The sequence below is a fragment of the Lagopus muta genome, chromosome 2 (genome assembly GCF_023343835.1).
Source record: "Lagopus muta isolate bLagMut1 chromosome 2, bLagMut1 primary, whole genome shotgun sequence".
Classification (NCBI taxonomy): Eukaryota; Metazoa; Chordata; class Aves; order Galliformes; family Phasianidae; genus Lagopus; species Lagopus muta.
The window spans coordinates 52,269,241-52,283,533 of NC_064434.1; the positions used below are offsets into that span (position 1 = coordinate 52,269,241).

General features: G+C 35.4%; 1 protein-coding gene across 4 annotated transcripts in view; it reads left to right on the forward strand.

The window, feature by feature from the left end:
• Positions 1–14,293, forward strand: part of LAMA2 (laminin subunit alpha 2) — a 323,287-nt gene that overhangs the window by 100,596 nt on the left and 208,398 nt on the right. For all 4 annotated transcript variants that reach the window (XM_048937148.1, XM_048937150.1, XM_048937149.1 and 1 more), the window contains exon 5: positions 13,448–13,627. In XM_048937148.1, coding sequence (XP_048793105.1) covers positions 13,448–13,627 — 180 coding nt within the window. The remainder of the gene's footprint in view (positions 1–13,447; positions 13,628–14,293) is intronic.

The window sequence follows — 14,293 nt, forward strand, 5'->3', positions numbered from 1 at the left end:
CATAATTTATTGATTGTGATCCTTACTGAAGAGGTGCGAGCTACTCATCTCTATATAGATCCGGCATATCCAACCTGAGTCCCCCCGCTTGGACATGGACACTGTGACTGACCCCAGGCGCTGTGCCATCGTGGCAACAGCTCTGCCTCTGCCCCACCAAGTGGCCCAACCCAGCTCCTCAGCACAAACTGAATACCGAGCACTATTAGCCCCATCTGGGCTGAAACCAGGGCACAAGGAGGGTGCAGTGCAGTGCCAGCTCAATTTCATGCAAATAAGTTTATCGATTTTGATATGTTGGGTAAACACAAGCCTGCAAACAGCTGTGCTTTATGTTTTGATAACCGAATTTGAGAATAAGCTTTAAGATTGCTGAAAAAATCATCGTTTCAGTTTATTTGTGACGAAATTTGCATTCAGTGTAAATACATTACTCGTGCGTATTTAAATGGAATACATAGAATTGTGATTAAGAAATTGGTCATATCTCTTTACCAGACTTCTGTAAGCCTTCTCTTACCAGAGAGAAATAACCCTCCCTTCACAACTATGCCTTACTTGTGGCATTTCTTTTCAGCAGTATGTACATTTGTGAACAACTATTTTGAAAGATGAAGTATAGGAATAGTAAAATTTTATCATACAGCCCTGAGGATTACTTTGAGAGCTTACTGAGAACTGCAGCCACTGGTGGTGACTACATGGAAATTTGGTGTTTTGTAGCTGAGAATTTAATCATACAGTGTTATTGTGCTCTTTGTAGCTGTTGTCATTTCCATAGAAATAAATAGAAGGCATTACTTTTGAAGCAACCTATGTGGCCCAAGACAATTTCTTTTCATTTAGTGTTGCCCAGGCAAACCATGCTTTATTGTGAGTGCTAAGGAGTGTGTATAAATGAAAATCAAATCAAAATAACATAGTAAATCCAGAGTTTTTATTTTAAATAAGTATTGCAACAAATTGATAGAAGGGTAGTAAATAAGACACTGTAATACAAATGTACTAATTCTTTGAAAGCAATCCAGAAGCTAGATGAAAGGGATGGGAAAAGCACTGAGCCAATTTGTGTGAGTAAACATTGTATCAGCAACCAACTCTGTCTGACAGAACTGATTTTTCAAGTTTTAATAAAAATAAAAATTTAGGACTACACTGCCTCATAACCAAGGTGATGGAATTAAAGAAGCTGTAAAAGCAAAGATGAAGGCAAGCATAAACATTGTGGTGGAAAAAAGTAAACTACAGATAGCCGTAGGCCGGCAAACTGTCCTGATGGAGCAGAAGCTGATTTGGAATGCTCTTAACTGTTACTACAGGAAGCTGTCTAGTTGACAAACTTAAAATAAAGGAAGGAATGCAAAATTCTATGAGGAGAGTGTAAACTAGAATAGTTTAAAGTGCTGTTGTTTAAAGGCTGTTCTGTGAAATGGCAGTGATTTAATAAGGTGAACAAGGTTTTAAGATATATATAATAGGAATAATCACATTTTTAGTTTTACTGTGTGAACAGTTGCAAAATCTGTTTGACGTGATTAATGTAAAATGCAGCATTGATAGATGCTATGTGTTATATAAGAAGAAATAACTCTGCTTGCATGTATGGATGGAGGGGGTTATCAATTAGTTACTCTCACTTAGAAAGGAGATCTTTGGTGAAACATTCTCCAAAAATCCTTTCAACATACAGTTGTCTTCAAAAGTTAATTTTTTGTTTCTAAAGAAAAAAATTCTCCATTTATAAAAGTGAAAAATCTTGTAACATTTTATATGTCCTAATCTGTGTGCTCATTTTAGGAATTCTTTGAGGGATTTCCCTCTCCACCCTCAAAAAAAAAAAAAAAAAAAAAAAAAAGTCTGGTAAAACAAAGAAACATAGAAAAAAGGTGAGAATATTGGAACATGCTTTTATGTGAGAAATCATTAAATTAGGAATGAAACCTTAGACAGGAAATGGTAGTCAGGGACTTTTTCAAAACAATAAATGCACTAGTTTTTGCACAGAATAAATTAAAATGTGTAATCAGTAGTGCCCAAAGTTAAAATGAGATCCAAACCTGTTGAACAATTTCATGGGAATTAAGTCTGTTAACTGGTCTTAAAAATTCAATTACATGCTGCTGTTTAAGATGCATTGAGGCTGCAGGTTGTCAGAATATGAGAAATGAGTACTAGGAGCAAAAATTCTTCAACTGGTATTATTTCCCAAAACATCCATGGCTGCCATAAGAGATAGGAAATTGGGCTAATTGTACATCTGGTGAAACATGCTCTGGCTCTTTTAGTGTTTAAGGTCTGGTGTGGGTTGGCAATAGGTAACTAAATGGGGAAAGGGATGTTGAAAATATGGTGTGACAAAGGAAAAAAGCAAGCTGGCAAGCTTTGAGACACAGAAGTTAACAGAATAATATCTTACACTGGTTTAATATACAAGTTAGTACTTTCAGTAAATGAGATCTGAAAAACTGAGTAGCTGGGAGTTTGACAAAACTCTGCCAGGTTTAGTTTTTGTAGCAAAAATAATGCTATTATTTCTGTATCTTTAAAACAATTATTCATAGGAGCAATGAACAACAAAAACAAAAGCACACCTGTGTTTTCTTTTATTTTCTCTACTTTACAGAAGCTTTGTTATATCATTCCTGTCCTTTTTTATTCATTCTCTATTATCTTTCTTTTCCTCCTGATATTTTCCTTAGCTGCTGCAAAATATTTTCAAGATTGAGAAGATCAGGTTAGGAGTAAGAGAGGAACCAAAGTTTCTTTTCTTTTACACCTCAAAATCCTATTTTATCTTTCTTTTTAAAACATTATAAATGTTTTTAAGGGCACTATGTAATCACCATTCAAAGGTATCCCATCTGGTTTTCAAAAGTATTCTAAGTATCGGAAGATATTCCAAATGATATAACACAGCCTTTACTAGTTGTAATGGGCTTTACCACACATTGGTCTAAAACAAAAAATAATAATAAAGTTTTATTTAAATTTCCTAAGTTCAAAAGTTTTCAGATTTGTCATTCAAAACAAGAATGCTGAAGTAATGTAAAGCATATCACTTTGGTTTATTTAATGATAATGTTCAGGAGCAGATGTACTTGTTTACTGTTTTTAACAGAATTATTTTCATATCCTGAAACCCTTGCCCTTCATTCAGGAACAGATTAAATCCTCGCATTCTCACCCTTTTACATCAGCTGTTGTGTTTGGCAGCCTTCTGCAACTGCTTACAGCTGCACAAATTCCTGTGGGTTTTCTTTCTGATGGTCCCCATTCTGTGCAGGCTAGAATTGGGCTGTAATTCCACAATGCACTTCGCAGTACACCTCATTCAGGAACAAGTCTAGTGAAAAGTGCCATGAGTTTTCAGGATAATCAAATAATGAAAGAAACTATGAGGGCTGCTCTGAAAGTAATGCCTCCTGTGTTACTACATTGACCCACAACTTCAGTGACATATGTTGGTGGTATGGCAGTGGGGCTGAACCTTCCCACCAATATTCCGTTATATGTTGTTGCGTGACATTCATTGATGCTTGCTGAGTATTTATGGAGACCAAACAGTGGTTGTGAGCCCAGTGAGGCAGTGAGTGGTGGATTTCAGCAGTAGTGACAGTGAGTCACCACTGCTGAGGGTACAGGGTTTTATGAGACTATCATGGGGACTCTTGGTCATTGCTGGCAAAAATGCATAACCAGTTGTCATGACTATGTTGCAAATTAGAGTTTTGTAGCTGAGAATCGGCTCTATCGCTTAGTGCTCTTGTGCTCTTTGTATCTGTTGTAGTTTCCCTGAAAACAGAGAAGGCATTACATTTGGAGCGACCAACATAATAATGGGAAGATGCCCTCTTACTAGAACATACCATTTTACTTTAGGCCTTTAAAATAAAAATTAAGAAGAAAACACCATAATTTAGATTTCTGTTACGATTTTTAAATACATGTGAAGAATGTATTTGATAAACCGTTACTTTTTACCCTCTAATAAGGTAATGGTAGCTAACTCAACAATACCAATGTGTGTCACTTCTGCGCCAAAACATAGCCTGATTTAGTTTTCAGAATTGAACTGTACTTGGAGATGATATTGGTATCAGCTACTGAGTGATCATGCTTTATTTCTTATTCTAATATGCCTCCATAATAGCAACCAGATTAGGCTGCAGCTCTGTGGCTTTAAGGAAATGCGAAATGGAATGACACTGGTTGTACGTGCTTTCAGATATGGGACATCAGTCTATTAATGTTTTAAAACAGTTTTCATTTGTTGATTTGAAATCATAAGCCTCCTGTGGCCATGTGTTTAAGAACCTATTACTTAGCACTAATTCTAGTTCAAAGATAAGTTAAAAATACTGGTTCAGTGTTTTTCATCTTTAAGAATGTTCCTGCAGCCATCTTATTACTAAGCACAAAAAATGTCTTTATATGAAGAGATGGTATTTCATTTCTGTTTTCTTAGAAAAGGCAGCAGAATATAAACAATCATTGCTGTGTAAAAGTGCAATATTCCAGGCCTTGCACTGTGTTGTCTGAATCATTTATGAGCTGTGCTATTCTGAACTGTTGCTGAAATTGCAGCATGGCGTAGTGCTTCGTTTAGTTAAAGCAATAACAAAAAGAAAATAAAATCTTGGAATGACAATGTACTCTCAGAATAATCAAATCCCTTATTATTCTATCATTTATAAATAACCATTGTTCTGAAAATGAACAGTCTGTTTAAAAGCATGCAAGATGATGTCTTTGAAAAATTGTTTCTTGTCCAAAAACGACAAGCCTGCGAATTATTGGAACGGTACAAAAGCAGTGGCTAGGATAAACAATATCTGTTTCAGGTGAAATTGGAAACAGTACAGTGACAAAAATGTGTTAATCAGAATGGAAGAGATGAAGTTTCATTTAGGCTAAGATGTAGAGTATAGTTGTCACTGACACAATAGTATTTGCTGAACAGTTCGTTAAACTGACATTTGTCTGTATTCTTTGGGGGAATTAGTTAGTAGAGATAGAGTTTGATATGCATAGCCCTTGACATTTTAATGCAAGTTTAAGCACTGCATTTCAAGCAGCTCTTTTACTCATTAGTGAAGTACAGAATGGAGTTGTGCTTTCACTTACTAAACTATTAATAAATTAAGACGATGAGATATTTATTAGAACTACAGAAAACCGTGCAAAATACGGTATATTTTTCATACACAGTTTTAAACTATATACTTACAAGTGAAAAATGGGATGATGATTTCTGGCATATACTTTCACCTGCTATTCTAGTTTTGAAACCAGCTAGGCTCGTGCTTGCACTAAGAAAACACAATTTTGTCTGTAGAGATTAAACGTAAGACACCAAGAGATTAATTAATCAACAGCAATTTTAAATCTACTGCAACAGACAATTAAAGCCAGTATTAGGTACGAAAATTATAAGAACTACTGAATCACCTGTAGAAAGCTGATATTCAGTATTGTTCATCTTCATATTAATGCTCTTGAGTAACTTGAGAATGTAAATCATTGAGTACCATTCTCATTAATTTTAAGACTGATTTATGTCTTCTTAACTGCTGATTAACAAATAGCAAGTCTTTTTTATGTAGGACAGAAGATTTTCTCTCCTTTATGCTGCCTTCTGATGTATTTAAGTTAGAAATTGAGTTTTCTTGAAAATATTTTAGGTTCAGACTAATGACTTAAACAGCCACTATTGATATGATAGCTAAAATAATCTACTGAGTACCTGAAGTGAGTTCCTGACCACTAATAGGCAAAAATGGTAGTGGAGAGCTGGTGTTCCTGCTGCTTCCCCATGACAAATTGCAGTAAGTTCCCTACTAATATTATGAGGGAAGTATGTCTTGGTTTATTGAACATGCAGTATATTGATGTGTATCAATGGAAAGCATACTGACTATTGATGCAGTTTGCTTGAAAAGAACATAACTCCATGGCACACAGCTAAGCATCTAGGTTTTCTTTATATCCTCCAAACAGCTTGATACTGATTTCATTCAAACTGCTTGGCAAACTAAGTTAGTTCAAATACCTAAGCTCCAAGTAAAAAAAATAAAAATACAGTACATGGATTCATATGTGGATAGTTTATATTTGAAAGAAAACATAGTGCATACTTAAAATTCTTTAATTTGTTGAAGTGTGTTAATAAAAAGCGTGTGCACATCCATTCATGCAGGAAGGTGCATAGAAGGTGAACTAGAAACAATGTGTGTGCTCAGCAATGTTGGTGACACACTTCTATTCACAATTCTAAGCACCATCTGGGGCAACTACCCCACTACAGCGGAGGCCTTGACTCTGAGATCCTGTGGGAGGATGCATCTCTTCATCTCTGTGGCTCTTTGTATGAAGAGATAGTGTGCCTGTCTGTAGAAAGTTTGCTCTGTTTGGGGATTTTTGACACCAAGAAAAACAACCACAGGAAGATGTCAGCAGACTGCACATCCAGTGGTGATTGGAAAGATTTTAACCAGCTTTTCTCTCTGAAGCCTGAACTGGCAAACGTACCACAGAATAGGCAGGCACAGTCTTTGCCTGTTGGCTGGCGACTTTTGACTCCCAGAGGACGACTCCTCTACTTCTGGATGGGCGACTACAGAATAGGTTCAGAGGCTGGTATCAGATCTGAGGGCTGGGAGCTCTTTTAAGTGAGGCATCTGAGTAAGCTAAGCCTTACTTCACTAAGGAGCATCAGTAGAGGAGATAAATAACAGCCTACAGTATATGAAGAAGTCAGTGTGAATTTGATGGTAACTTGGACAATGAGACTTAGTGCAACCTTAGCAAGTTTGTAGATGACATCAATCTGAATGATGCTGCTGATGTGCTGGAAGAAAGGAGTGCCATCCATTGGGAACTTATCAGCCTCAAGAAGTAGACCAATTAGCAAAGACACAGAGTGGTCAATGAGTGCAGCCAGTAAATAAATGATTTAGTGCAGAACAACACACAGATTAGGTGTTTTATTGTTAGGTGTATTACTGTTTAACAACTGTCATGTAAAAATAATCAGATTTTTTTTTTTAATCTGCTGAGGTACGATTTAAAAATAGAAAAGCTCAAAAATTTCCAGACTCTCTAGAATTTGTTTGAAGATACTCTCATGTTACTATCATGTGCATTTGGAACACATGCATGCTACATTTATAAGTGGTTCCAACAATACTGCAGAATACTTCAGCCATAAACTAATGAAACATGAAAGATATTAAAAGCAAACTAGCTTCTTTTCTGAAGTCACATATTTTCTGCCAAAAAAAAAAAAAAGGAAAATAAAGAGGAAAACAAGCTCCAGCAAATGAAATGTTAAACCACAATAAAGATTCAAAAAAGATTTTTGTCTTACTGAGTATGAAGTTGAAATAATCTTTTTTCAAGCATATCAGATTCAAGAAGTCTGTCAGAGAATTGGTGGGCTGAGAGATGATCAAAGAGCACTCCAGGAAGATAAGGTCATTGCAGAAAAGCTAAATTAATGATTTGAATCAGTTTTCATTGTAGAGAGTGTCAGGGGAGTTTCTGCACAGGAAACATTATTTACTGGATAGGAATTGGAGAATTCACAAACTAGGTTGTTAACTGAAGAGGAATAGAAATAATTGATAAATTTAATAGTGAAGAGTAACTTAAGTCTAAAATAATTGAATTACAGAAGTAACTATTTAATTCCTCACTTAAAAACAGTCTCAGTAGCAGAAGAGTGTAGGGCATCAGATTAAGCGCCAGGGGTTTTTTAAACCTTCCTAAGGAATCTAAGGAAACTACAGAACTGAAGATTAAAAGCTGTGGCAACCTAATTAAGAATTCAAAAAATAATCTAATAAAGAATAGATCTGGTAGACGTATATGTACTTGTTTGTTCTGATTGAAGAATGAGAATTTATTAGGAGCCAGGTTTAATACAAGCAAAAGGAGACTTGATTATTTCCCCTACAACGCGTAAATCAGGTGAGAAAATCATTATTACATAATGGGCATAGCTTCAAAAGATTATGTGGATTTAAATTGACTGAGTTCATGGAAATCCCTTAAGGATTACCAAGTGTGTGGAAACTATGTACAAGGAATGATTAGGTATGCTTGCCTTTGTCCTACCCATAGTATGCTACAGTAGTTTTGGTTACTGTATGACACAGGTTACCATAGTTCACTTGCTTCTGTCACAGTACAGAGATTCTAATTCACTGAGATGTATTTGAATATCTTTGGTAACATCTATATTGTTCAGCCTACTGGAAAGTAAAATAAAAACAAAACAGGTGTAGTGTAGTTGGTAACACAAATTTAATATTTTTTTTTGTATGATACAAAAAAGAAAAATGTGAAATTTAGTGTTGATAAAAAATAATGTCAAAAGAAGTATTTAAACGCTGGCTGAATGTTGGATTAAATTGTCTTCAGTTTAGAGAACTCAGTCATTCTCAACAGGTTTCTGAAAAATTTGTACTGATGTTCAAAAATTAAAAGAAATGGAGAATCGTAATTTCATCAGATATAGAACTTAAACACTGCCATTGAAACAATTTATGACCTATTTAGGTTTAAAAAAATAAAATGTATATCTTTATATATAAATATTGCAAACACAACAAAAAAGCAACAAAAAATACAGGTGTTTTTTTTGTTGTTTGTTTGTTTTTCAGAAAAAATAGATTTCTCTCTATTATGGCAAGCGTCTGTAACGAAGAAAAATCTAACAAATATAGTGGTGGAAGAAGGGAGTAGAGAATACTAGAGAAAGGTACAACTGGTAGACATTGATCTCTGTGGCTCAGATTCAGTATGTAGTTCACGAAGCATTTAGACCATTCAAAGGTAGTGAGGATGTAGCAGAGAGATTTTTCTCTAAGTGCCCTGTTTTTTATATTCTCTTCAAACAGTTTTCTTCTTGGAGATAGGACATTGGATTAGATGGATCTTTGGTGTAAGAAAATGGCTTTTCTGGTTTTCCTTCTCACTGGGTTATGTATTTTTCAATAGCTATTAGAAAATTTTATTCTAAACCAAATCCAGGAGATAGATCAGTCAGTAACTAAAATAAGTTTAATACGTTTATATGTATTAAAATATATGTAATTTGAGTCCAACTAACATCTTCATTAATATTTTAGATGATAAGACAGTGTGCCCTGAGCTGCATTAGGCAAAGTATTGCCAAAAGATCAGAGGAGGTGATCCTTCCCCTCTATTCAACGCTAGTGAGACTGCATCTGGGTCACTGGGCTCGGGTCTTATCTCCCCAACAGAAGAGATGTGGACATGATGGAGAGAGTCCAATGAAGATGATGAAAGGGCTGCAGCACCTTCCCTACACAGAAGGGCTGAGAAGAGCCTAGAGAAGAGAAAGTTCAGGTGGAATCTGATTAATGTGTACAAATACACCAGGAAGGATGCAAGGATAACAGAGCCAGGCTCTTTTCAGTGGTTCCCAATGCTAAGGCAAGGCATAACCTGAAACACAAGAGATATCATCTCAACTTCAGGAGGCACTTCTTTACTGTGAGAATAGATAAAAGCTGGTAAAGAGAGGTTATGGGAATGTGGTCCTTGGTAACCTGCTTTAGTTCTGACTGTTAAATTAGTTGATAAATCAGATATTGTTCAAAATGATTTTACAAAATGAGAATTTGGCTTTTGTTATGGTAACTTTTAGGTGTTTTGAAAGGGATGTGCATTTTCCCCCAAAATTCTATTTACTGGTATTTAATCCTGGAAGACTTCCTGATTCAAGAAGAATTTTCTGGGGTTGAAAACCATATTGCTTTCATTTAGAGTCCAAAGTGGTGATTGCCTCAATCTTGGAATTGATAAATAAAAGCTGTAGGAACTGAGGAAAATTTGAGATTGTTTTCTCATGGGGACTTGAATTATATATAATTCAATAATAGCAGCTCAATGGATGGATTACGTTATTAATACTTTCCTGGTAAAATCTGCCTGTAGAATTCCTGCATGATTCATACTGCAGTACACGTAGATGTAGTGCAGGACATTTGTGCCTTAGCTGCCTGCGTGAAAATGCGACTAATCTGTGCAGGAACTCAGAGCTATAAATGAAGTACTATGATGAACATGAATGATATAAAAGTAGACAACTGTTGAAGGCTATGTTCACTGCAACAATTCTCAAATCTGATTCAAAAACATTTGGAAGATAGGGGCCATGTTATTGTTTTGACTGAAAACTTGCTGTTTTGCAAACTGTATCTTACTAAAAAGAGCAGGATTGTGCTGGCAGGTGAGAAAGTAAGTTCTTGAAAAACAGCTATGTGTTACTGTGAAAGAGTCATGCTGAATATATTCCAATTTCTACTCAAACTTCTTTAAAAATGCTATTTATGATTTGGACTGATTAATGACAAATGTTCCCAAGGTACATTTAGTTTATTCCTTATTCTCTTTTCAAGGAGTAGGAACAATTTAACTAGACACTCTTAAAGTTCATTGCAAATGTTTCTAGGGGGAAATTAGTGATTTCATCACAGATGTTGAGAGGAAGAGAAGTAGAGTGAATAATTTTGCCTTTGTAAAGATTTCCCTTTGGATTTATTTTTGTAAAACTATCCAGTTTAAATTTCCTGATCTCAGTGTTTTTTTTTTACGTACACGCTTGACCATGTGCCACATTTAATGCAGGACATTGCTACATTTCAGTAATTATGGCAGATCATTTGTTGTTTTAAAATGAAATTCTGAACATTTCATCACAAATATGAAAGATGATATAAGTGAATGTTATCATATTTGTTAGGTTGTCTCTGCAAAATAGATGTATTGCTGGCAAATAGATCTGTAGCACCTTTTAAAAAGGGAGTCTTTTTTTTAAAAAAAAAAGCTTTGGGGATTTTTTTTATTAATTTACATCTTAATTCTGTAAAACTGTTGCTCCAAGATATATATTTTTTTCCCCTAAAAAGTGTCTTAGGACTAAATCTTTTCTCTCTTAAAAACAAAAGAGATAAAAAAAATTAGAAGATATGACTGCTGTTTGTCAGCTGTGTCATTTGGGGTCAAGCTGCACCTGTGATTCATACACTTAACCCTCTATGAGCACTTTCTTATTACAGTGCATGGATTTTTAATCTATATGTTTCTCCCCAAACACACCAAAAATCTTATTTTTTTCTCAATTTTGACAAGGTAGTCAGACTGCTGCTTATAACCCTGATGCTGTTGTTGTTAGAAGGTTAATGACAGAATGTTTTCAGTGCTACTTTGTGTGTACTCTTTCTCTTTGACTGGAATATCAACATTCAGTTTTCAGTATTCCTCTAAGACCACAGCCCTGATGCATGATGCCTGTAAGAAAGGAATCTCTTAAATCTCTGTTTAAGGAAAGAGCTGATAATAATAAAAATAAAAAAGAAACAAAAAAGAATTTCTTTGCCCACTGATTAATGTGTAAAGAAGTTTTAGGCATCTGTTATTCCTAAAATCTTGCTTATTTTGGAAAGTTCTATTGATTTTCACTGGACCTGTTGTCACCATCTCCCTGTTTCTTTTGAAGTTTACTCTCCACACATGTTCACCTCTCTATTTTCACTGGGGACCTGAGCAATTGGCTTGCTTGCCACGTGCTTTTGTCCGGCTTATAGCCAGACATTTCTCATTCAGGAGCTCCTCTTTATTTCCTGCAGGGGTTTTAGTATAATCTTTTTGTGTACTCTATCTTTTTCATGGCATTTTATTCTGTTTCTTTTCAGCCAGCTGTCTAATTTAATTACTTGTAGTCAGGAGCAAAACTGAGTCAAAGTTCAAAGTGAGAGTGTTGTTATGGAGTTATATTATAATAATATATAATAATTATATTATATAATTATTAATTATATAATTATTATATATAATAATTATATAATATGTTATATTGTTATCCTACCTCAGGAGGAGGTAGCGATATTACTTCTTCCTGGAGATAACCTGGATCTCTATTTGGGCAAGAAATGATGGAAAGTTGCTCCCAGCAGAATGGCTCAGTGTGCTTTTGTGGATACAACGGAACAGGATGCTGAATGTGATGAGGTTTAGGGTTACCCCGTTGGTAATGAAAATAAAAAGGTAATAGTTACCACCTAAACAGTGCAAAACAGCTGTTACTCAATAAGCCTTCTATTCAGTGCCTGCAAAAACTCCAGGGGAGTAACAACTACTACTCTGCAGGGAGTAAAGATTTGGTGTTTCTTGCTCTGGCGTTCTAAACGTGGCTGTTTTCCTGAAACAGTGGCAATACAACCATGTTCAATGACAGGAAATGGCTGGGTGGCCTGACCTTTCATTTGGAGTGCTGAGGTGAGATGCACAACATATACATCATGAAGAATAAATTATTATCTTATTCATTCTAATGTTCTGCTTGTTTAGCTCATCACCAAAACATCTTTCAGTGTACCAGCCTGTAATAAAAGTGCCCTAATTAAAATTTAACACTTCAGAATATAGGAGACTTATTTTCCTCCCTTCTACTAGACATTCATTACCAATATTTGCTATACCTGACATTTTTCTTCTTGTAGGACTTTTCTAAGAATACTTTTGTAGCAGACCATCTGTTTTGTTCTGTTAACAGCTACTCTATGTTGCACAATGATCAGCTGAAAAGTATTCATCTTGGCAGGAAAGGAAGAAAATTGCCTATTTTTTTGCCTTACCCTGGTTGCTGCAATTGGAGTCTTTGGAGGCTTTCTGAAAGAGTTACAAGGCACCCTTACCCAGATTTCTAGTACTTAGGAAGAGAAAGGGGGAAAATTTTTATGGAAACCAAACTGTAAATGGAGAGTGGATCCTTGGAAAAACAAATATTGAACAGCATTTTATTAAATTTTAAAAGCTTTTCTTAGTGAAAACTGTTGCAACCCAGAAAATGAACTCAGCTCACTAAGAACAAGATTCAAAGGCGATGTTATACTGTGTGAAGAGAAAGTGGGAGGTGCTCATTTTATCTCACCCAGCTGCTGTAGTTTTCAGGATTTCGGAAGATATCTTATGGTGGCTTTAGAAAAAACATAGCTCAAGTCTTTTGCTAACTACTGCTGTAAAAGGTGCAAACTGATCCCTGGTGAATTCTGAGTGCCATTCCAAGTATCCATTCCTTTAAATCAGATTTTCAATCCCTTCAGTTGTTCAACAACTTGAAGATATTTATTTAATGTTAGAAGAGAAGAAATGAAATGCCAGGAGCATGAATGTTATTGTAGGGCACTGTAGATTTCTTCAGTTTGTGCTATAATTACTCTATAGCTTATGACTTTCTTTTGCTCAAAAAGGGATTAATGAGTACGTGGAATATTTTTGTGGAGACATCGAAGTTATACAGATGAAGATATTTTACACTTACAAGGCATTCACACAGTGCTTTTAATGGTATTTAGTGGCCTAATTATGGCAGCATAGCTGTCATCTAATGGCTAGTTGCTTTTATAATTGTCTCCAGATTCACACTTCTCTAATTAATGGAAGGCCTAGTGCTGATGATCCTTCACGTGCATTACTGGAATTCACCTCTGCTCGCTTTATTCGCCTGAGATTTCAGAGGATAAGGACACTAAATGCTGATTTAATGATGTTCGCACACAAAGATCCCACTGAAATTGATCCCATCGTTACAAGGAGGGTAAGTTCTGGCAAGACAGTAGAAATACACACATAGAAGTTCTTTTAGAAATTATGTACTTCCTTTTGTTTAGCCTAAGAAATTTTGGAAGATTATGTGAAAATACTGGTAGTAATAGGATTTCCTCATCTTCTCAGTGTTTTGTATATCAGAAATCAGAGTTTAACGTTTTCTGCTTAATGGTGTTATTAACATATGTAAACATAGAGCTGCCTTGAATGTAAACATTCTGGTGCAGGTATAATTGGCAAATGGCAGCTGTTAGATAATGTCCTCCTGCCTCTTCAGCTGCTCAATCCTTTAGCAATCCTTGAACATTTTCTCTGAGTACAGTTTCTGGTACTGGTAGTATTAGTAGCAGTAATACCTGGATGCAACATATTTTTAGCATTGTTATATGATTGTTTCTAGCAGGGAAATTTTAGATCCTGTTTTTGTTTAAAAGAATGGATGCAGTATTCAAGCTCACACCACATCTGTCTTCTCCACTGTTATTTGTGTGTACACACCCCTGACTATTCTATATCATTTGAATTTTCATTATCCATTGTGCATATTACCTATGTTCATATTCGGTGTGTGTTGTGTATAAACTGACATGGCTGTTGTGGCTTCAAACAAATGGAATTGTGCCAATTTATACACTTTCTCTCACTAAGCCTGAAT